This window comes from Rhinatrema bivittatum, chromosome 4 (genome assembly GCF_901001135.1).
Source record: "Rhinatrema bivittatum chromosome 4, aRhiBiv1.1, whole genome shotgun sequence".
NCBI lineage: Eukaryota > Metazoa > Chordata > Amphibia > Gymnophiona > Rhinatrematidae > Rhinatrema > Rhinatrema bivittatum.
The window spans coordinates 5635698-5657871 of NC_042618.1; the positions used below are offsets into that span (position 1 = coordinate 5635698).

Here is a 22174-nt window from a genome sequence, read left to right on the forward strand (position 1 = left end):
TTCTTAGAAACTGAAAGAAAAGAAACCCATAATGACAAAGCTGTGCCAGATTCAAGTAGCAGAAGAATAGGATACACACTACACTTATCGCAAACTTTACTTGCGCTGTATGGTGGACTCCTCTCAATATCAGTACAGCGTTCTCTCCTTCAGTCTATCAGCAGCACTGAGGATCTTCACCAAGTGTCTGGCTGTAGTAGTAGTAGCGCATCTGCAGTGACAGGGCATCTGATTCTTCCCTTACTTGGATGACTGGCTTATAACAGCAAATTCCTGGGAAGGTGTATTAACCTCCCTGCTAAAATCAATTAAGCTTCTAGGGTTTCTGGTGAATTTCGAGACATTGACTCTGTCCCTCCCAGAAAATCAAATTCATTGAAAGATGCATAGATTGTCTGCAAGAGAAAACTTTTCTTCTGTCAGAAAGGACGAACACTCTCAGGTTTCTTGTATTCAGACTTTTGAACATGGATCAGTCAACAGCCAAAGAAATATTAGTCATTCTGGGCCACATGGCGGCTGCGATTCACGTAGTTTCACTAACCTGCTTTTACATACTGCTCCTGCAGTGGGGCCTCCAATCCCAATGCGGCCAGCTAACTCAACTCCTGACAAGCAAGTAGAACTTTCACAAAAAATGAAACAAGAATTCCACTAGAGGCTAGATGCCTGCATCCTTTTAGGAGGGAGCACCACTCCGATCACTTCCTTACCAAGTTATGTTGGTGACAGCTGCCTCCCCAAAGGGTTGAGGGGCCCATATAGGGCCCTTTTGAATTCAAGCAACTTGGTCATTCCTAGAAAGACAATTTCAGATCAACCACCTAAAACTGAGAGCAATCATATATGCTTTAAAAAATTTCACTTGCTGTTGCGTTCATCGAACTACAGACCCATCCTGCGGACCTCCACTCTCTGGATCCAAGCAGACACTGAGGGAGACTTCCCAACTCTCATGCAGTAAAGTTCCTACACGAAATAAATCACTGCTTCATGGAGCAGCTGGTACAAGAACCAACAAGATGAAAACTATTTTAGACCTAGTCGTTAGTGGAACACAGGATTTGCTGTGAAAGGTAAGTGTTGGAGCCACTTGGCAATACTGATCACAACATTATCACATTTGTCTTAACTGGAGGGAGCGCAAAAAAAAGAAATCTACTTTGACAGAATTTAACTTTCAAAAAAGGTGACTATGATAAAATGAGGAAAATGGTTAGGAAGCCCAGACTAAATGTATTCCACACATTAGAAAACATGGAAGGAAGGCAAAACAACTACCAGCATGGTTAAAAGGTAAGGTGAGAGAGGATATAATATCTTAAAGAACATCTTTCAAGAAATGGAAAAGGGACTTGAATGAAGGAAACAGCATAAGCACCGGTAAGTCAGATGCAAAGCATTGATTAGAAAGGCAAAGAGAGAATTTGAAAAGAAGCTTACTGTGGAAGTAAAAACTCATAATAAAAACTTTTTCGGGTACATTAGAGGTAAAAAGCCTGTGAGGAGGTCAGCTGGACATTTAGATGATCAAGGGGTAAAAGGGGCACTTATAGATGAAAAAGCCATAGCAGAGAGATTAAATTGATTTTTTTCTTCAGAATTCACTGAGAAAGATGTAAGAGAGATACCCAGGCTAGAAATGATATTCAAAGGTGATAATTCAGAGGAACTGAAACAAATCTCAGAGAATCCGGAAGATGTACTATGCAAATTGAAAAACTAAATAGTAGCAAATCACCTGGACCAGATGGAATACATCCCAGAGTACCGAAAAAACTGAGAAATGAAATTGTGGATCTGCCATTGGAAATTTGTAAACTATCAGTAACATCATCTTTGGTACCTGAAGACTGGAGGGTTGCCAATGTAATGCCAATTTTTAGAAAGGGATCAAGGAGTGATCCAGGAAATTACAGATCAGTGAGTGACATCTGTGCCAGGCAAAATGGTAGAAACTATCATAAAGAACAATATTGCTGAACATATAGATAAGCATAGTTTAATGGGCCAAAGTCAGAATTGATTTAGCCAATGGAAGTCTTGCTTTACAAATTTGCTACATTTTTTGGTGTTAGGATTTATGGGTTTGTGGGCCCTTGGCCCGAGGTGAGGGTTGGTACCACCTGTGGGGAGGAGCCCCACAGGTCCTCACCATTGGGAGGCGAGGTCAGCTGCAGCAGGAGATGATAGTAGCAGTAGAGGAGAAGAGCAACCTGCGTCACTGCCACGTGACTGCAGGAGCCTGTAGAGAGAGTACTGTGAGGGTTCCCGAGGAGCGGGGTAAGAGACACAGTTTGGAGAGGAACTCACAGTAGTCAAGGAAAGCTGGAGATGCAGGTGCCAGAGCAGGAACCTCCAACGGTGAGGCACTAGGCAGGCCCCGAGGAGCGGGGAGTGCGAGATAGGAACTTCTGGAGTTAGGCAGCAAAGACTGTCCCGAGGGGCGGAGCTGCGTAGAGAGAGAAACTCTGGTGTGATGACATAGGCCGTCCCGTGGAGCGGGGAAGCCCGAGTCGAATCTCAAGAAAGGAGCGGGGTATGCGCACGAAGGAATCTCCAATAGAGAAACTGAGGCACTGCCCTGAGGAGCGGGGGAGGTGCAGAGTACAGTCGCTGGTGTAGAAAGTAAGCACTGCCCTGAGGATCAGGGAAGCGCAAGTACAGTAGAATGTAGATACTGCCCCGAGGAGTGGGGACGAGCAGGCAGAGTCACTGGTGCAGAACGTAGGCACTGTCCCGAGGAGCGTGGAAGCACAGGCACAGTCACTGGCGTATAATGTAGGCACTGTCCCGAGGAGCAGGGAAGCACAGGCACAGTCACTGGTGTAGAATGTAGATACTGCCCCGAGGAGCGGGGAAGTGCAAGTGCAGTCACTGGTGTATAACGTAGGCACTGCCCCAAGGAGCAGGGAAGCACAGGCACAGTCACTGGTGTAGAATGTAGATACTGCCCCGAGGAGCGGGGACGCGCAGGTGCACTTACTGGTGTAGGTACTCTCCCGAGGAGCGGGGGAAGCCAGGAAACTGAATCTCCGAGTAGAGCGCAGTGGGCCCCCGAGGATCGGGTACCCGAGCCCAGGTCCAGAGTCGCAGGAAGGTCCGAACAGGAACCACGGTCCGAGACATAGCAGGAACACCAGTAGTGAAGGAACTCATTGCCAAGTCAGTTTGCTAGGGGTGAAGGCGGTGCTTAAGAATCCCAACCTAGTGATGTCATCCGGTGGGGACGCCCCTGAGGTTCCCGCCATTGGGTCTTCAAAGGAAGGTCTGGGAGTGCGCGAGTGACCAAGATGATAAAGGGGATAGAATGATTCTCCTATGAGGAAAGGCTAAAGAGGTTAGGACTCTTCAGCTTGGAGAAGAGACGGCTGAGGGGGGATATGATAGAGGTCTATAAAATAATGAGTGAATGGAACTAGTAAATATTAATCAGTTGTTTACTCTTTCAAAAAGTACAAAGACCAGGGGATACACAATGAAGTTACTAAGTAATACATTTAAAACTAATAAGAGAAAATATTTTTTACTCAAAATATAATTAAGCTCTGGAATTCATTGCCAGAGGATGTGGTGAAAGCTATTAGTATAGCTGCGTTTAAAAAAGGTTTGGACAAATTCCTGGAGGAAAAGTTCATAAACCATTATTAAGATACAGTTGCAGAAATCCACTGCTTATTCTTGGGATAAGCAGCTTGGAATTTATCAACCCCTTGGGATCCTGCCAGGTACTTGTGACCTGGATTGGCTACTGTTGGAAACAGGATGCTGGGCTTGATGGACCTTTGGTCTGACTCAGAATGACAAGTCTTATGTTGTTAAACAACTGCACATGGTGTCATATATGCGTGTATGTAGCTACACATAGAATTGCTATAATATTTTATAAAACACATCTTATGTACACGTATTTTATAGTATCTCTGCTCTACATCATATGTGTATTTATAGACATGTGTAAATACTTACAATGCATTGAAACCACGTACTTTAGTAACTTTTCAAATAGATATATACAAAAATATATATATATAAATATTTAAAAAAATATGCACATATATTTTAAGCATGAAATAAAGACTTACTTGCATAAGTCCCAATTTGCGCTCATAAGTCGTATTTTATAAAATGCACACGTGGATGAAATTACCAGTATTACCAATTAGTTCACCAGTTTGCCAAGTTCTTCTGTAGCTCAACTACACCCTCTGGATTCCTCAGCCTGAACACCCCCTCCTCAGTTCACCCAGACCTCCCACCCAGCCAGTAATAATCAATAAACAAGTTTATGATCACTTATACCAGATAAGGAGAGATCTAAAAACACACAAATAAGTTGGAAAATGCACAGACATAAAGGTCTTTTAAAATTACAATTTACACGAATGAGTATTAGTCCCGACCTGGAATGCCCCTAGACCGCCTGAGATCGATTTAAAAAAACTTGAAGAGTGGTTGAAGATTTGGCAGCTGGCATTCAGTGCCAGGTCATGCAAAGGTGCAGGATTCAAAAAGAGCTGTATGAGATGGGGGCAAAAGTCTAATATGCATGGAGCGGGAGAAGGATCTTGGGGTGACTGTGTCTGGTGATCCGAAGGCAGCAAAGCAAAGTGACAAGGTGGTAGCCAGAAGTATACTGGGCTGCACAGAGAGAGCTGATAATGCTCTTGTACAGGGCCTTGGTGAGGCCTCACCTGGAGTACTGTGTTCGGTTCTGGAGACCTCATCTCAAGAGGAACAGAGACAGGATGAAAAAGGTCTAGAGCAGGGGTCGGGAACCTTTATGGCTGAGAGAGCCATGAACGCCACATATTTTAAAATGTAATTCCGTGAGAGCCATACCAGACCTACCAAATTAATTTACTACAACCCCCTACTCTCCTGACGCCCCCCAAGACCTGCCAAATTAATTTACTACAAACCCCCCACCCCCACCCCCAAGACCTGCCAAAAGTCCCTGGTGGTCCCTGGTGGTCCAGGGCTCACAGACAAATCTTTAATAGAAAAGTAAAAATCTAACAAAAACCCCCACCCTCCTGACACCCCCCCAAGATCTCAAATTAATTTACTACAATCCCCCCCCCCCCACAAGACCTGCCAAAAGTCCCTGGTGGTCCAGGAGCGGTCCGGGAGTGATCTCCTGGACTTGGGCTGTCGGCTGCCAGTAGTCAAATTGGCTCCGACGACCCTTTGCCCTCACTATGTCACTGGGGTTGACCAATGGTGGCAGTAGCCCCTGTGACGTAGTGAGGGCAAAGGGCCGTCGACGCCATTTTGACTACTGGCAGCCGACAGCACAAGTCCAGGAGATCGCTCCTGGACCCCCGCTGGAACTCCAGGGACTTTTGGCAGGTCTTGGGGGGGGGGGGGAGTCAGGAGGGTGGGGGGTTGTAGTAAATTAATTTTGGAGGTCTTGGGGGGCGTCAGGAGGGTTTTGTTAAGATTTTTACTTTTTTATTAAAGATTTGTCTGCGAGCCAGATGCAGCCATCAAAAGAGCCATATCTGGCTCCCGAGCCATAGGTTCCCTACCCCTGGTCTAGAGGAAGGCGACTAAAATGATGTGGGGTCTGTTTCAGAAGACTTGTGAGGAGAGGCTGAAGGTGCAGGGGAGATAGGATACAGACCTTCAGATAGCTGAAAGGTATTAATGATGCACGAACTTCGAACCTTTTCTCTTGGAAAGGAAACTGTATAACTAGGGGTCACAAAATGAAAATACAGGGGACTAACTCAGAACCAACAGCAGGAAATGGCAGTTACTACCCTTAACAGAATGCATGGGGGTAACCTGCATGGAGCGGCAATTACTACCCTTAACATAAGGCATGGGGGTAACCTGCATGGAGCAGCAGTTACTACCCTTAACATAAGGCTTGGGGGTAACCTGCACGTGGCAGCAGTTACTACCCTTAACAGAATGCATGGGGGTAACCTGTATGTGGCAGTAGTTACTATCCGAGGACCTCGGACCTCGGCGTATGGATCGACAAAGATCTTAACCTAAAAACAAACATAGCAACCAAAACCAAGGAAGGTTTCTATAAACTTCATGTACTAAAACACCTAAAACCGCTCCTCCACCATCAAGAATTCCGAACAGTACTACAATCCCTGATCTTCAGCAGCCTAGATTATTGCAACTCAATGTTACTAGGTCTCCCCAAATCCACCATAAAACCACTACAGTTACTGCAAAATGCCGCTGCTAGAGTACTGACCGGAAATAAAAAATCGGATCACATCACCCCAGTATTAAAAAGTCTACACTGGCTACCAATCATTCAGAGAATAGAATACAAAACCCTGACTATCATCCATAACGCAGTACACAATACAGATAACTCTGCAGTCAGTAAAATGTTCCACCCCCACAAACCTCAACGGAACACCAGAACTTCTGACAAACGACTTCTCGAAATACCCACATATCCCATGGCAAAGCTTACGAACACCAGAAATAGAGCTCTCTCCATAGCTGGGCCAAAACTCTGGAATGCCCTACCATACTACCTAACCAATATCATCGATAATAAAGCATTCAAAAAAGAACTGAAAACCTGGATCTTCAGCCAGACTTTCAATGATGACTTAAGCAAATTACAATTATGATGCCTTAAGCCTCCACCTACTTCTCCCCTCTTCTCTTTTCTGCAGATATTTACCCCTTCCTCCTCCCACTGCCTCCCCCTCTATTGTATATACCTTCCTCGTTTTTCGTTTCTATATTCATTTTCGTTATTTGGCTTAAACTATTTTAGTTATTTCCTGTTACAACCTGCTCCATGACCTGTTATATATACTTTTGTTTCACTACTTGTTCTATGTATCATTGTTTCGTTTCAATGTAAACCGGGGTGAAGGCATGCGCTAAACCTCGGTATATAAAAGCTTCAAATAAATAAATAAATAAATAAATCAATCAATCAATCATTTATAGAACATATAAAGATAACCTACTTGGTGTGGTAGTTTCTACATTTAACACATGTGGGTAACCTGAATGGTGCGTTACCCACATGTGTTAAATGTGGGTAACACATTTAACACATGTGGGTAACCTGCATGTGGCAGTAGTTACTATCATTTATAGAACATATAAAGATAACCTACTTGGTGTGGTAGTTTCTACATTTAACACATGTGGGTAACCTGAATGGTGCGTTACCCACATGTGTTAAATGTGGGTAACACATTTAACACATGTGGGTAACCTGCATGGTGCGGCAATTACTGCCTTTAACAGAGCTCATGAGGTAACCTGCACGAATTGGCAGTTACTACAATAAGCCACTTGCTGGGCAGACTGGATGGACATTTGTTGCACAGGAGGTGGGCCCTTGGACCGAGGTGGGGTTGACGCTACCTGCAGGGCAAGCCCTATGGGTCCCCACCATTGGCAGGTGGATCTGGCTGACTGACGGAGGCCGGCTGGAGCTTCGCCAATACCAGCCCTCGTTCCTCGCAGGTTGAGCCCTTGGGTACCGGGGCTGGCTGGACTTAGGTGGGCCTCCGTCCGAGGTCTTCTCAGGGACAACGAGGAGGTCAGTCAGGGGCCAGCAGCAGTAGTAGGAGTAGATGGTCCAATCTGGATGAGGCGGAGTCCTGGAGACTTGGGCGCCAATAGGAACAGAAGACAGACAGGGGGCGCCCGAGTAAGAACAGGCTGAAGCCTGAAAGGCCAAGTCCAGAATGAAGACAAGAGGAGCGTCGTAGAACAGGCTGGAGTCAAGGCAGGTGGCAGGCAAGGAAGTGTAGCAAGGCAAGCATGGGTCAATACCAGAAGTCAGCAGTAGAATGGTCGGGCAAGGCAAAGGTCAAACAAGGAGACAAGCAGAAGCGTAGTCAGATGAAGCAGAGGTCAATCCCAGGAGACAAGCAGAAGCGTGGTCAGTCGAAGCAGTAGTCAGGGCCAGGAGACAAGCAGAAACATGGTCAGACAAAGCAGTAGTCAATGCCAGGAAGTCAGTCAGGAAGAAGCAAGGTAGACACGGAACACAGGAACAGGAACACAGACGGATCAGGAATCAGGAACTTGAACTTGGAGAAGATGCAGGAACAAGCAACTCAGGACATGACCAGCGTGGAGACCTGTTGCCAAGGCAAGGAAACACTGGCTGGGCCCGGCCTTATATACCGGGACCCAGTGACGTCATCATCCGGGGCCGCGGGTGAGTTTCCCACCACGGCCCCTTTAAAAGTACAGTTGATGCGCGCGCGTGCCTAGGGAGGAGCGCGGCGCAAGACGGTGGTGTCTCCCCGCAGACTGCACGAGGAGGCCCACCGTGGAGCAGAGGCGTCCGCTGTGGAGCTGGGAGCATGAGGAGTGGCCTGGGGTCGGAGGCGGCTGCCACCGGCCGCAAGAGCAGAAGAACCAGGTGCTGGAGGAGGCAAACGGGGGTAAGAGGGCCTGGCCGCGGGCCTGCTGCGGCCGGCACACGCAACACCATTTGGTCTTTATCTGCTCCCATTGCTTTGTTTTTGGGTTTTTTTCTACGCACGTATATGTGCACGTCAAAATGAAAATACGCGTGCATGTTCGATGTTTATATTATGGAATATCGAGCAGATTTTACATGCCCGGCGCACGCATGTTATAAAATCGGCGCACCCATGTGCACGTGCTGGGAAGCATGCACATATGGATGCACGCGCGCAGCTATTAAAATCTACCCTTATGTGAGTAGAGGCTACTTGTGCATGCGTGTGCTAACCTTTAAGCGCGTGTTTTGACAGTTCACCTTTAAGGGAGCATAGTTTAATCTCAGTCATAGTCATAAACCCAAGAGACATATGAAATACATTTTACTGTCCTGAAAATTGCAGGACAATACAATAAAACTGGCTAAGTGTGGCCCCAGCTCAGGCACTCCTCCCTTACTGATCTTCCACCCTATGCTCACCATTGGAAAAAAAAAAAAAAGCATGATGGCCCGGTCTGTATCTAAGAACCAACAGCAGCCAATGCTTTCCACCAATTGCTCTCAACATATAAGCAAGCAAAATACGCTTACACACACCTTTCACACCACACAAGCCAAACCACAACACACACAAAACACTAAAATAAGTCCTTTCATCCCCAGGGACTGCATCGTCATTTTCTTCCCCTGTCTTCTTTCTCCTGATCTGAACAAACACCCATGGGCCTAAAGAAACTCACAGAATCCTCTGAATCGGTTGAAACAGTGCTGATTGAGTACCCAGTAGAAGGCACTCCACTCTAAATAAGGATAAGCAGAGCTTGTTAGTGCATTGAATAAAGCTGCTTCGGTGAAGTGCAGGTCTGCCGGTTCCATCTTTCAGAATCCAGTTCATAGAGGTGCACTCGAAAAGTAAATCACACAGCCACAAACTAATTCACCCTCCAGGTGCAATGCAAAAGTGAAACAAAAGATGTAGCCCAGAGTTTGCTGCAGATGAAGGGAAAAGGTACTCTAATCCTAATGAGGATAGGCAGTGCTTAAGGATGCACCGAAAAAAACAAAAAACTGCGTCACCGCAGTATAACTCACCCGGCTTAGCCGCAAAGACAAACAACTTGAAAATAAGAATATATGTTTTATCAAAATCAAGTCCCTGCAACTGCCAAAAATGAAGTACAAACTGGCAGCTGGCTTTAATCCAGTACTGATAGCAGATCAAAACCAGATATTCAGAAGCAAATTTTTGAAGTAACACAGAGAGAACACTTCAGTCTGGTAAGTCGCACAGTCACAAACTAATGTGTCCTCCATCTGCAATGCAAAAAGAGCAACCAAAAATGTGACCCATATTTTGCCGCAAAAGTAGTAAAACTACTCACTCCCAGAGAATTGAACACATACCAAATGGTGTCCAAAAAAAGGCTGAGCTTGGTCCTTTGTTTGCAAAACGATCACTTTGCCATTAGAAAAACTTATATTTTAGATGGAAACTGCAATTGGAACTTCACACCTTTGCAACATAAATCAGAACATATAGGAGCTAAGTTTCTATGAGTTTTGGACACGTTTAATTGGAAAAATAATTGCAAAGCAAGAGCCACTTCCCTTCATACTCCAGGGCCTTTTTCTGCTTATAAGAAAGCAGGCTCTTAACTGTATCATCATGGTTTAATACTCTTGCTATTAGGAGTTGTGGCCAAGGAGTGTTTTCCTTCAATGGACCCATCCTATGCATGCTCTCTGCTACTATGGCTCTGTTACCATCGAAAGGCCCAAGATCTCTGATAACTGGATCTGTATGATTTGCATTAGTTCCTGCTCCAGAAGCAATGATATGAAGACTGTTTCTTCTAGCCTGATTTTCTTCGTCTTTCAGCTGCTCTAAAACAGCTGCATTTTCTTTTTTTTTAAACCCACCAGTGTAGCACTGGTACACGATTGTCCAGATTCTAGATCTTCTCTGAATGCTTCTTGAACCCTTCCTTGATGTCATCAAAGGGGGATTGTAATTTAGACAAATGGTCGCTCAGGACCATTGAAACATTCTTGGAAATATCTTTCACCATCTCTTCCTTTAAAGCCATAAGATATCTCTCCATTTCAGCAGCCATTTTGAGATCGGGTTTTCTCTCTCAGTGTATGTATTTTTCTAGTCAACATGACAAGTATCAGATAAAATTCACAGCTTTAGCAGAAAAAACTGCCATAGACAGCCTCAATAGAAACAAAATGCAGAGGAAGCTAAAAATTACAACATATTTTAGGCCTTTGCAGAGCTGCATTATCTTGTGACTTCTCAGCAGTTAGAAAAGTCCTCTTGAGAGCTGATTCTACTAAACTGACTGATGTAGGAGTTGTATTGTTCCAAATCTTGGGGATTTCGGCACACTAGTTTTCTTGCAATTGGGGCACAGGAAACATGGTTTTCCCATATTCTTGTTTGTAATTCTTATAGGATCCCATGAATTGAAATGGCTGCTGGCTCCAGCAATGTTTCTAAAATCTGCACGAAGATCTTAGTCTTCATGTATATTAACTCTGAGTACGTTCCCCAACTTGTCCAGAAATCTGGAGTAAGAGAGGTCTTCCAGTGGCGCCAAGTTTTCCGGAAGCTCTGGAAGGGGGTTGGAGGGTTGGAGAGTATTTCCATCAAAACCTTCTCAGAGCTTAGTAGTGAGGGAACACTAATCCAGGACCCCAATGATGAAGAAGATAAGAACATGCCATACTGGGTCAGACCAAGGGTCCTTCAAGCCCAGAATCCTGTTTTCAACAGTGGCCAATCCAGGCCATAAGAACCTGGCAAGTACCCAAACACTAAGTCTATGCCACGTTACCGTTGCTAGTAATAGCAGTGGCTATTTTCTAACTCAACTTAATTAATAGCAGGTAATGGACTTCTCCTCCAAGAACTTATCCAATCCTTTTTAAAACCCAGCTATACTAACTGCACTAACCACATCCTCTGGCAACAAATTCCAGAGTTTAATTGTGCGTTGAGTAAAAAAGAACTTTCTCCGATTAGTTTTAAATGTGCCACATGCTAACTTCATGGAGTGCCCCCTAGTCTTTCAAGGAAGAGTCTTTGGTCGCCTCAGAGAGGTATATTCCTGGTTTATGTCCTTTGACAGGCTAAACTCCTCTGTGTCATAAATTTCAGGAATTCCAGCTTGAATTCCTTTTTAAGGTTATGCTAACAGCCATCATAACATCTGAAACAGTGCTTTGGGCCCAGGCAAGCTGGCAATAACAGCTAAAGGCAAGAAAACTGCATAATGACGTAGCTACAGCATGCTAGGTTTAATAAATAAATAATCATTAGAAGCTAAATTATTACCATATATAGTAACAATAAAATTGTTTACTGCAAATAGGACCGTTAGATCACGTAGGCAAAACGTAAGCTTATGCATAGGTATTACTTACCTATTAGCTTGGAATTAGCTTGGAATTAATTAAATATGTAGTGTATGAGATGCTGACAGCTGATTTGTTTATGGCTTGTTATCAATAGACCAAGATCATTTATAAGGTATGAATTTTTATTGCACCACTCAGAGCTCTCAGGTTTTTGGCTGCTGCTGATGGCATAATTCATCAGTTTATATACAATCTGATAAGGTTTAATAAATTCAGGAAGTTGCTGACCATCTTCTGTTTAATAGTTTTTGCAATTTTTTCTTTAAGCTTTTGAACTGAATAAGACAGGAGGTAAACAAAGCCAGTTTTGCGGGCCTCCCTGGGCTATCCCACCAGGTCTTCCCTTAAAGAATTTTCCAGAGCTGCAAGGGAAAGTTGTTGGCTAGAGCCACCTTGCAGGGGTTCTGATGGAGTGTCCCTAAATATTGGAGACAGCAGCACTTCTCCTCGAGGTAGTAAATCTGATGTTCTGGATAGGAGAGGTTGGAAGGTCACCTCCTTATCTTTAGTGCCTACAGAGGTTAAGAAATCCTTTACCAACTCCGCTACTTGGTTGAAAGGCTAACGTGCCCTCTGTCCTGGCATGGGTGGTGGAACATCCTCTCTTGATACTAGAATGGAATCTTGCACATTTTCTGGGATCTATAGAATTTGTGCTGGAGACCGATTAGATGTGAGCAGTACCAGAGAACAAATGAAGTCTCACATCTCCAGACGTAGCCTATGTTTTATTAACTTTGTTGGTATAAATGTTCTGGTAATTGGTGGGGGCAGGTGAATCATATCCCCTTCTGTCCCTGACAAAACTCTCAAAAAGTCAGCAAACAGCCACACTGTAAATGTTATAAGATGATGCGTCGATGATAGAGCAGCCTGTTCCAATGGTCTAATGCAGGGGTCAGGAACCTTTTTGGCTGAGAGAGCCATAAACGCCACATATTTTAAAATGTAATTCCATGAGAGCCATACAATATGTTTAAAACTAAATACAAGTAAATGTGTGCATTTTATGTAAGATCCCACTTTTAATGTACAATAAGTCTCTGAAAATATTACACCAGGCCTTAAGACACCAATACATCTCCTATTAGGAAAACGGACCAAGTCAGGCTGCTATAGAGTCCTACACAGAAACAACACGCCAGCAGAAAACCTCACCTGAATCACGTGCTGTCCCTCACCTAACATAGAATAAAGAGACCAAAACGCATAACAAGAAGCATGCAGAAAAAACTGAATTGGAAACTGCAACAAGCCAGAGTCTCTGTATGCAGTGTAACAAAGGAAAAAAGAAACATCACCCATCCTTATAAAACAAATCAAGAAATATAAAATCATCAGCAGTAAAACTGTACTAACAAAAAGAACATATTTCGAAACAGCTGATGAGAGGAATATCCAATAATTAAAACTCATATAAAACATTTCCAGATACCAACAAAATATTTCAAAATAGCAGACACAAAGATCCAGTAATGAAAAATAATAAGGATACAAAAATTTTTTTGCTCTGCATACCTGGGAACGTTTGATATCAGGTGTCCTGAGATTGTTCTGAATTAGCAGGAGGTGGGGTGGTTTGCTTGGAACTTTCTCCTCTCTCAGTCACATACCAGCGCTCTCTCTCACACTGGCTCTCAATGACACACCTATACACACATGCTCTCAGTACTCACATATACCCATGTTTTTTCTCTCTCATATAGGCTCTTAATTACACATTTACACACATGCTGTCTATCTTTTCACGCTTACACACACACACAGGCTTTCAATCACATAAATACATGCTGTCTTTTTCTCTCACACACAGACTCTCATTCACATGCTTACAAACATGTCGTCTCTTTCTCTCATTTACACACAGGCTCTCAATCACATACTCACATGCTCCCTCACCTAAATCAGCTCTCAATCACACACAGACACACATGGTCTCTCTCTCTCATTTAAACACAGGCTCTCAATCACATACTCACATGCTCCATCACCTAAACCAGCTGTCAATCAGACACAGACACACATGATCTCTCTCTTACTTATACACACAGGCTCTTAATCATACATACACATGATTTCTCTCACACACAAAGGATCTCAATCATACACACATACTCTTTCACACAAACAGGTTTTCAATCACAAACTTACACATACAGGTTCCCAATAGTAAACTTACATTCATGCTCTCTCTCTCACAGGCAGGCTCTCAATCACAGACATACTCTCTTTCACATACACAGGCTCTCAATCATTCACATACATGCAATCTCACTCACACACACAGGATCTCAAACACATATGCTTGCTCGCTCATTCACTCTCTCTCTCCCCCACCCCCACCCCAGGAACTCGCGGCAGCAGCAGCCTCCTCCCAACACTAACCTCCTTCATTTTCAGCCCTCGCGGAGGCGGAGTCCCATCGGCCGCGGTTGAAACTCTTCATTTTCCTCCGAGCCGCGCTGCAGTCTTCTTCCCACAAGCGTGGCCTCTTCTTCTCGCGCAGGCACCCGATGCTCACCACTTCCTCTTCCGGGCCGCGGGAAGAAGAGAGCACGCCGGTGCCGCTCAGCACCGGCGTGCTCTCTTCTTCCCACGGCCCGGAAGAGAAAGTGGTGAGCATCGGGTGCCTGCGCGGGAAGACTCCCGCGCAGGCACCCGATGACTCCAGCGCTGGCACCCGGCTGACTCCAGTTGTGCCGCTGCCGGCATGCTCTCTCCTCCTCCTCCCCCCCCCCGCGGCCCGGAAGAGGAAGTGGAGAGCATCGGGTGCCTGCGCGGGAAGAAGAGACCACACTAGTGTGGTCTCTTCTTCCGCGCAGGCACCCGATGCTCACCACTTCCACTTCCGGGCCGCGGGGGGGGGGGAGGAGGAGGAGAAGAGAGCACGCCGGTGCCGCTGACTCCAGCTGTCCCGCCGCGTTCCGCCCGGGCTGACAGCATTTTAAGCCCGGGCGGCGGAGGACCGGGGAGCAGCTGGGTCAGCGGGGAACCGCGAAGTGTGGCGACACTTGTCTGCAAGCCAGATGCAGCCCTCAAAAGAGCCATATCTGGCTCGCGAGCCATGGGTTCCCGACCCCTGGTCTAATGGCAATGGTCTTGAGGCTCGATGCATTTTGTGTTCCTATGTTCGATGCATTGGATTTATTCATCTATGGCACTGAGGACTTGTGAGTCAATGGTGCCAGATCCTTATGCATTGATGGTGTTGATGCATTGTGCGGTGAGGGTTGATGTGCCGGAGAATGGTGAGTTGGGTGAGATGATAGTGCCGAAACTTGGTGGCTCTGCTGAGTGGTGCTTCTTCTTCTTCTTCAGTGCATTTCATTACTTTTTATGCTTGCTCGAACCCAATGATTCGACTTGCTCTGCCAAAGCGGGAGATATTTTTGAGGAATTCCTGCTTAATTTAATATCCAGGAGGCAGATGAGGCTGTGCTCCAGGAAGAGGACCAATTGCGGCTTCTGAGAGACTTATGCAGTTCCTCCATTTTCTAGGCCCTTGACTTTTTCACAATGGCAATAGTTAGCCTGGCATGATTCAGTCTGAGGCAGTGGTAACAAAGGTCATGTTTGTCTATAATGGTCATTTTCCGACTGCATGCACAATCCTTAAAGCTGCTAACAGAGGGCTTTTTCTTGTCAGATATCTTGAAAAAAAATCTTTTGTTTTTAATAGCACTAAAAAATGCTGTCTGGAGTCTACTGAGGCAACATTGAAGAAAAAAGAAATTAAGAATTTTATAGAAAACTGAAGAAAACATTTCAGAGAAATAGGGTACTCATCCGTGTTGCTGCTCAGCCAAAAAAAGAGTGAGGGAACTCACAAGACAATACCTGCATGGGAATTCACACCCATGCTCAAAAGAGGAAAAACTCTATGAGTTTAGAGAGAAGGGTCCATTTGGTGCCACCAGATGACATTACGCATATGTCATGGCTCGTCGACAGAGAATGTTGCCTACGGTTGGATAAAGATAACATAGAAGTTGCAATCTCTGTTTCTATAGCCTACACTGCTCGCCATTGCAAATAAATCTGTTATGGGCCTTATCAATCCTTAGAAAATATTTTAGGAGATCCCATATTGTAAAGAAATCAAGATGTACATTTAATTGTGCCTGTATTACTCTTCTTAATAAGCTGATTCTTCCCAGCAATGGCAATAGTAAATTATTCCAAGACACTCAGTATTATTTTTGTGTCCTGCCAAGATATGTTCACTGACTTTTTATAACACAAATCTCCACAGACTTTTTTCAAAAGTTATGGCCAAATTCAGAGAATTATTTAAAAGTCAGAAATTATTTCTCAGAAAAGACAAAATTTAAAAAAAATTATGGAGAGTATGAATGACAAAAATGAACGAAACCCCTCGAGGGAAAACATGAACGTTTTCAGAAATTTATGGCATTGCATTTGTTATTTCATGATATACATGACAAAAATCTGTTTTATTCTTTAGTTATATGGAATTTTCCATGAATAATTTCCTAGTATTGTATGCATTTCACATAATTCCTTGGACATCTCTATGTGTGTGTGAAGAAGTAGGAAGGGAAACGTTACTCTGTATTCCTCGATGCGGCGCTTGGAGTCTTCTAGCTGTTGCTGTAGGGAGCCCACTATCTCTCTGTATTTGGCATATCGCTCCTCGATCATCTCTCTTTCACGATGAGTCTCCTGAAAACAAAGGGGGAAATCTCAGGTTGTTTGGACTGCAATAACAAATATAGAAAGAGAGAAAGCAGAAAAGGACCAGACAGGCTCTCTAGTCTGCCCAACTACTCAGCTCTACAGAGATCCCCTGTACTTGTTTCCTTTCTTGAATTCAGATTCTTGATTACACAACCTCCACTGAAACACTGTTTCATGCATCCATCACCCTCTCTGTAAAGAAATATTCCCTTTGAAATATGGATCTCAATATCTATACCCTGGAAGAGAGGAGGTGCAGGGGAGATAGGATACAGAGCTTCAGATATCTGAACGTTTTTAATGATGCATTTTCCTCAAACTTTTTCCATTGGAAAGGAAACTGTAGAACTAGGGGACATGAAATGAAACTCCAGGGGGGGTGATTCAGATCCAATTTAGGGAAACATTTCTTCGCAGAGAGGGTGGTGGGTGCCTGGAATGCCCTTCCGGAAGAGGTGGTGAGGCCGAAAAGAATGAACGAATTCAAAAGGGCATGGGACAAACACTGTGCATCCCTAAAGGCTGGAGATTGGAAATGAAGAAAAGGGTGCATGGGGGTAACCTGCATGGAGCGGCAGTTACTAATTTAAACAGAAGGCACGGGGATTACTACCTCAACCAATTAGCCTTGATGATTTTGACACAACTGCAACATCGCTCTCCACGTCGATGGGAGTGGGGGTGGGGGAAGGGGAAGTGATTCAGATGACAGCCAACAATGAACCTGATTTTTACAGTCTGGGATACTAATAGGCAAATATTAGGGAAAAAGCACAGGACTGCTTCCAAGGCCAAGTCCAAAAGCTAAGCACGTTCAAACAGCATTGTCTCAAGTATTAAGAAGGCTGCTCACCCTGTAAAAGTGTTGCTAGCGGTAATTTTGTTATGGGTTTGAAAGTTGCTTGGTTTTGATTGTAAATATAACTAACCTTAACATAAGGCTTGGGGGTAACCTGCACAGAGCGGCAGTTACAACCATAAGAAACTTGCTGGGCAGACTGGATCAACCATTTGGTCTTTTTCTGCTGTCAATACTATCTTACTATGGAAAGTTTGGGCTTTTGTTCTAACACCAATTGACTATTGCAATTCTCTTTATATAGGACTTCCTTTCTTTCATTTACGGGCATTGCAGAAACTTCAAAATTCTGCTGCTCGTCTAATTTTTAGTGGTTTACCAAGGGAAATGTTACACAATTATTGCAGTGCCTACACTGGCTGACTCTTAGGCAGAGAATCAAATTTAAAGTCCTACTTTTGGTATTCAAGGCCATTAAGATGGGAAGGCCCTCATATATTTAACAAGCTTATTTGCTTTTCTTTTTCTTGATTTTAATTTTATACATAAATCTGTTTCTTAGAGATCGTCTAAATACAAAACATACAGGGCCAGATTTTCAAAGGGGTATGCACGTAAGATATGCGAGTACCCCCGAAAACCTGCCCGAAGTTCCCCCTGCGCGCGCCGAGTCTAAGTTGAGTAGGCTTGGCGGCGCACGCAAGCCCCGTGACGTGCGTAAGTCCTGGGGCTTTCCTGGGGGGGGGGGCGTGTCACGACGGCGCGTCATTTGGGGCGGGGCCGTGGGTGTGATTCCGGCCCGGGGCCGTGGCCTCAGAAACGGCTCCTGGGCATGGGAATTGTGCGCCGGCGGCCGGCCCGGCGCGCGCAAGTTACACCTGCCTCAGGCAGGCGTAACTTGTGCAACAAAGGTAGGGGGGTTTAGGTAGGGCTGGGGGGGGGGGTGAGTTAGGTAGGGGGAAGGAAGGGGGAGGGGAACGGAGGCAGGCTGTGCGGCTCGGCGCGCGCAGACTGCCGATTTTGCACAGCCTTGCGTGCGCCGATCCAGGATTTTAACGGCTACGCGCGTATCTATTAAAATCCCACGTACTCTTGTTTGCATCTGGTGCACGAACAAAAGTACGTGTGTGCGCAAATTTGTAAAATCTACCCCAAAATGTTTACAATGAATCTACCAATTTTAGCAACAATTGAAGATTATAATCCCTTATAACCCCCCCTCTCCTCCCACATAAAATAAATACATTCTCTAGTTGGAGCCCGCTTCATATCAAAAAAATACATTAGAACAATCATCCAAAATCATTAAGCACTAAACGTCTGGCCCTATGACGTTTCGTGCTTATTTGGTTGTTGTACATGTAAACCGGGGTGAAGGCACATCGCCATACCTTGGTATAGAAAAAACCTTTAAATAAATAAAATAAATGATGTAAAAACTACACGTAAGAGTCCCAGACAGCAAATGCTTCCCTCTTCTTCCTCAGTACATTGGAGTGCTTTGCTGCCATCGTCTCCATAATCAAGTGTTCATGAGGGTCTCTCAATGGAATGCCAATAACAAAGAATTGAGCATTTGGCCAACAAAAACATCTTGCACAACCAAAGTTTAGTAGAAGAAGTTCCTGCTGAGTTTCATGAGAAGTCTTCAAATAAAGCTAATTCATCAGAAAAAGGTAATGAAAAACCCCAAACTTTCTCCAAGATCACAAACACATCCTGCCAAAATAGCTGAAGAACAGTACAAGACCAAAATATATAACTTAAAGTGCCTTCACTGGTGGCACACTTAATACATATGTGTCAGCGGCAATATATGCATGAAATGCTCACGTTTGAGGAAAATAAAACCTTGTTAAAAATGTATGCTGCATTTATTTCAAATTACTGTTGCTTGTCACTATTTTTTACCGTTGCAAAAATTCTTATAAAACTCTTTATGTTAAATAATTTTATTAATTTTCACAAAACCATACAGACAGCAATACAAGTTGTTATGACGCTGCTTGTGGGCCTGGACGCAAGCAGCCTCTCACCTGCCATGAGGCCTGAGCACCACCGCTGCCGTCTGCTCTCTGCTGCCGACACTGTCATCTTCCATGTGGCCTGAGTGCCGCCGCCGCCTACTCTTCATGGCGGGCAAAGCTGCCGCCGCAATTCCTCTTTCGCGGCCCAGAGGCCACCGCCGACATCCTTCTCCTGTGGCCTGGAGGCTGCCGCCGCCGCTTCCTTCCACGTGGCCCGAGTGCCGCCGCCGACATGCTCCTTCTTTGCGGCATGGAGCCGCAGACGTCCGGGCCTTGTTTCGTGGCTCAGTGCCATCTCCAGCCTCGTTCTTCACGGCATGAATGCCATTGCCACTGTCCCCGGTCCTGGCCTCTCTTTAGGCGCGCGGCCACTCCTCTCCTGGATATTTAAAGGGCCCGTGGCGGGAAAAGCCCTGCGGCCCCACCTGATGACCTCATCTGGCCGTCTTCTCTTCAGCCCTATAAAAGGGCTTCTCATCAGTCCCTCGTTGCCGTCGCAAGGAGCCATTCCGCTCCTGGATTCCTTGTCTCTTCCAGCTTTTCGTTCCAGGAGGCTCCGAGGTCCACCTTTGCTTCCTTCAAGGTCCTCTGTTCATCGTGGGAGTTCCCTTGTCTCTGTCCGTGGTTCCTGGTCTCTCGTCGGATCCTGTGTCCTCGTCCATCCTGTGCCTTGGTGTTCCTGTCTCCAGATGTTCATGTTTCCAGATGTGCCTGACATTCCTGGTGTTCTGCATTCCAGTCCTGATCCTGATGTCCTCCTCTCTGGCTCTCCGTCCTGCTTCCAGGTTTCCTACTTGTCCACTTTTCCTGGCATGCCACCATCGTGGTCTGTGACCAGTCCATGGGGGGGGGGGGGGGCTGTGTAGGGCGCTTCATGGCACAAGACCTGTCTTCACATCTGGAAGGCTCTTGTTTTTAATGCCGAGGGCTGTTCCTGAATCCGAGTTCTGAGTCTTGAATCCTGAGTCTTGAATCCTGTTCCCGGTCTTCAGAGTACCTTGTTCCTGCTTCCGTCTATGCCCAAGACTCAAGCCAGAACCAGCGTGGTCCGTGACCAGCCACGGGCAGCTGTGTAGCGCACGCCTCGGTGCAGGCCTCTCCTGAATCTTCGACATGTTTGCAGTTCCAAGTCTCCACTTTCTCGCCCGGAGTCTGCTTCGCTTCCGGCATGGTCCGCGACCAGCCATGGGCGGCTGAGTAGGACGTGCTGCTGTGCAGTACTCAATCTGTACTAGTGTATGAATCCTGAATCCTGAAACCTTGTCCGAGTTTTCCAAGTGTCCTGAAACCTCGTCTTAGTCTCCAAGTGCCTTGTTTTGTCCAAGTCTCCAAGTGCCTACGTTTTGACCAAGTCTCCAAGTGCCTATGTCTTATCCTTGTTCCAGTGCCATCGCTTGACCTCGACCTCTGTCCATCCTGTCGCACCTGCCGTTCCCAGCAGTGGGTCTGAAAGGGCTATCAAGTGGCTGTAGGGCTACCCCAGAGACCAGCATTGCGTTGTTGGGTCTCTTCTGGTGCGTTCGGATTCGGCAGAGGTCAGGGTTCCAAATCTCTAGCCTGTCTGCCCGTGCTCGGATGTGCCTCGTCTGCCTTGGTGCTTCTCCGGAGTTCGCCCTCTGGGGCTGTGCCGTGGCCTAAAGGGAACACTATCTCCCCAGAATCGGGACCGCTCCCTAGCGCTCCTGCAACACAAGTATAACAGATGAACAACAGAACAATAAGACCCTAAAAACTCTTTAAGGATAACACCAGTTGCAATTCTTGAGTCCATTTCACCCAATGGGTCAGACAATCATATTCACCTTGCCATCTCCATCCTAAAGTCTGTAGTTAAAAAAGCTTATGTATAATTTGAGATTCTGTATCAGACAATTTTAATAGAGATTCCCATTGTTTTGGAGCACAAAATACCACACCAAAGGAAAATATGTAATGCCTCGCTTGCAAATAGCCAAAAAACTGCTTTTGTTCTATGCTCTATTCTCTGATCAGAAAGCATATTAGAGGTTTGATGAAGACCTTTACCCCGCCATTCCTCAAAAAATACTGCATCCAATCGCTGGACCAAAATCTTTATTTCCAAAGAAAGGAAGAAAATGAGAGACCCTATAATTCAAACTCATTACCATGTTTTCAGTAAAGGCACAAGCATAACTTTGATTTATCATTCTCATATGAAGTACAAATCTTAGTGACAAAGGATACTCAATCTCTCTTTCTATGCCAATGGGTGAATAGTACTCTTTGTCCACTAACCAATGACCTATATGACGGAAGTTCATATCTATACTGTAACATTTCAAATTTGGAAGACCCAGGCCTCCACTGGCCCAGGAATGAACTATCTGGGTGAATGAAATGTGTGGTTTCTTCCCTTGCTACAAAAATTTTCAAATAGATCTCCCCACCAAACTCAAGTCTTTCTTAGGGGTCATTTATCAAAGTGCTATATGGCGTTTTTGCATGCGAAAAGCACCTTTAACGCATGCGAAAACACCATAACGCGTGGTGCGATGCAAATTAGGAAAAGGGGAGGAATTTCTGGTTAAGTGGGCCAACTTTGCCTACACCTTTTTCATTAAGCTGTGTGATATGGCTTTATTGCACTTTGTGATGTTTTTGCAAATAGCGTTTTCAGTATTTTAAGCTGTTAGGGGGAGGGAGAGAGAGAGAGAGAGAGAGAGAGACTAGCTATAAGGCTTTCATACTAGGTAGGTATTTATACCTCTATATGAGGCCTACCTAGCTACTCGAGGTAAGGTTTAGGTATTAGTGTAGGGGTTAGGGGCCACTTTGACATTCAGA

General features: G+C 45.2%; 1 protein-coding gene across 5 annotated transcripts in view; it reads right to left on the bottom strand.

Annotated features, from left to right (window-relative positions):
• Positions 1–22174, bottom strand: part of CEP128 (centrosomal protein 128) — a 647014-nt gene that overhangs the window by 70115 nt on the left and 554725 nt on the right. For all 5 annotated transcript variants that reach the window (XM_029597698.1, XM_029597700.1, XM_029597703.1 and 2 more), the window contains one exon: positions 16415–16528. In XM_029597698.1, the coding sequence (XP_029453558.1) occupies positions 16415–16528 (114 nt within the window). The remainder of the gene's footprint in view (positions 1–16414; positions 16529–22174) is intronic.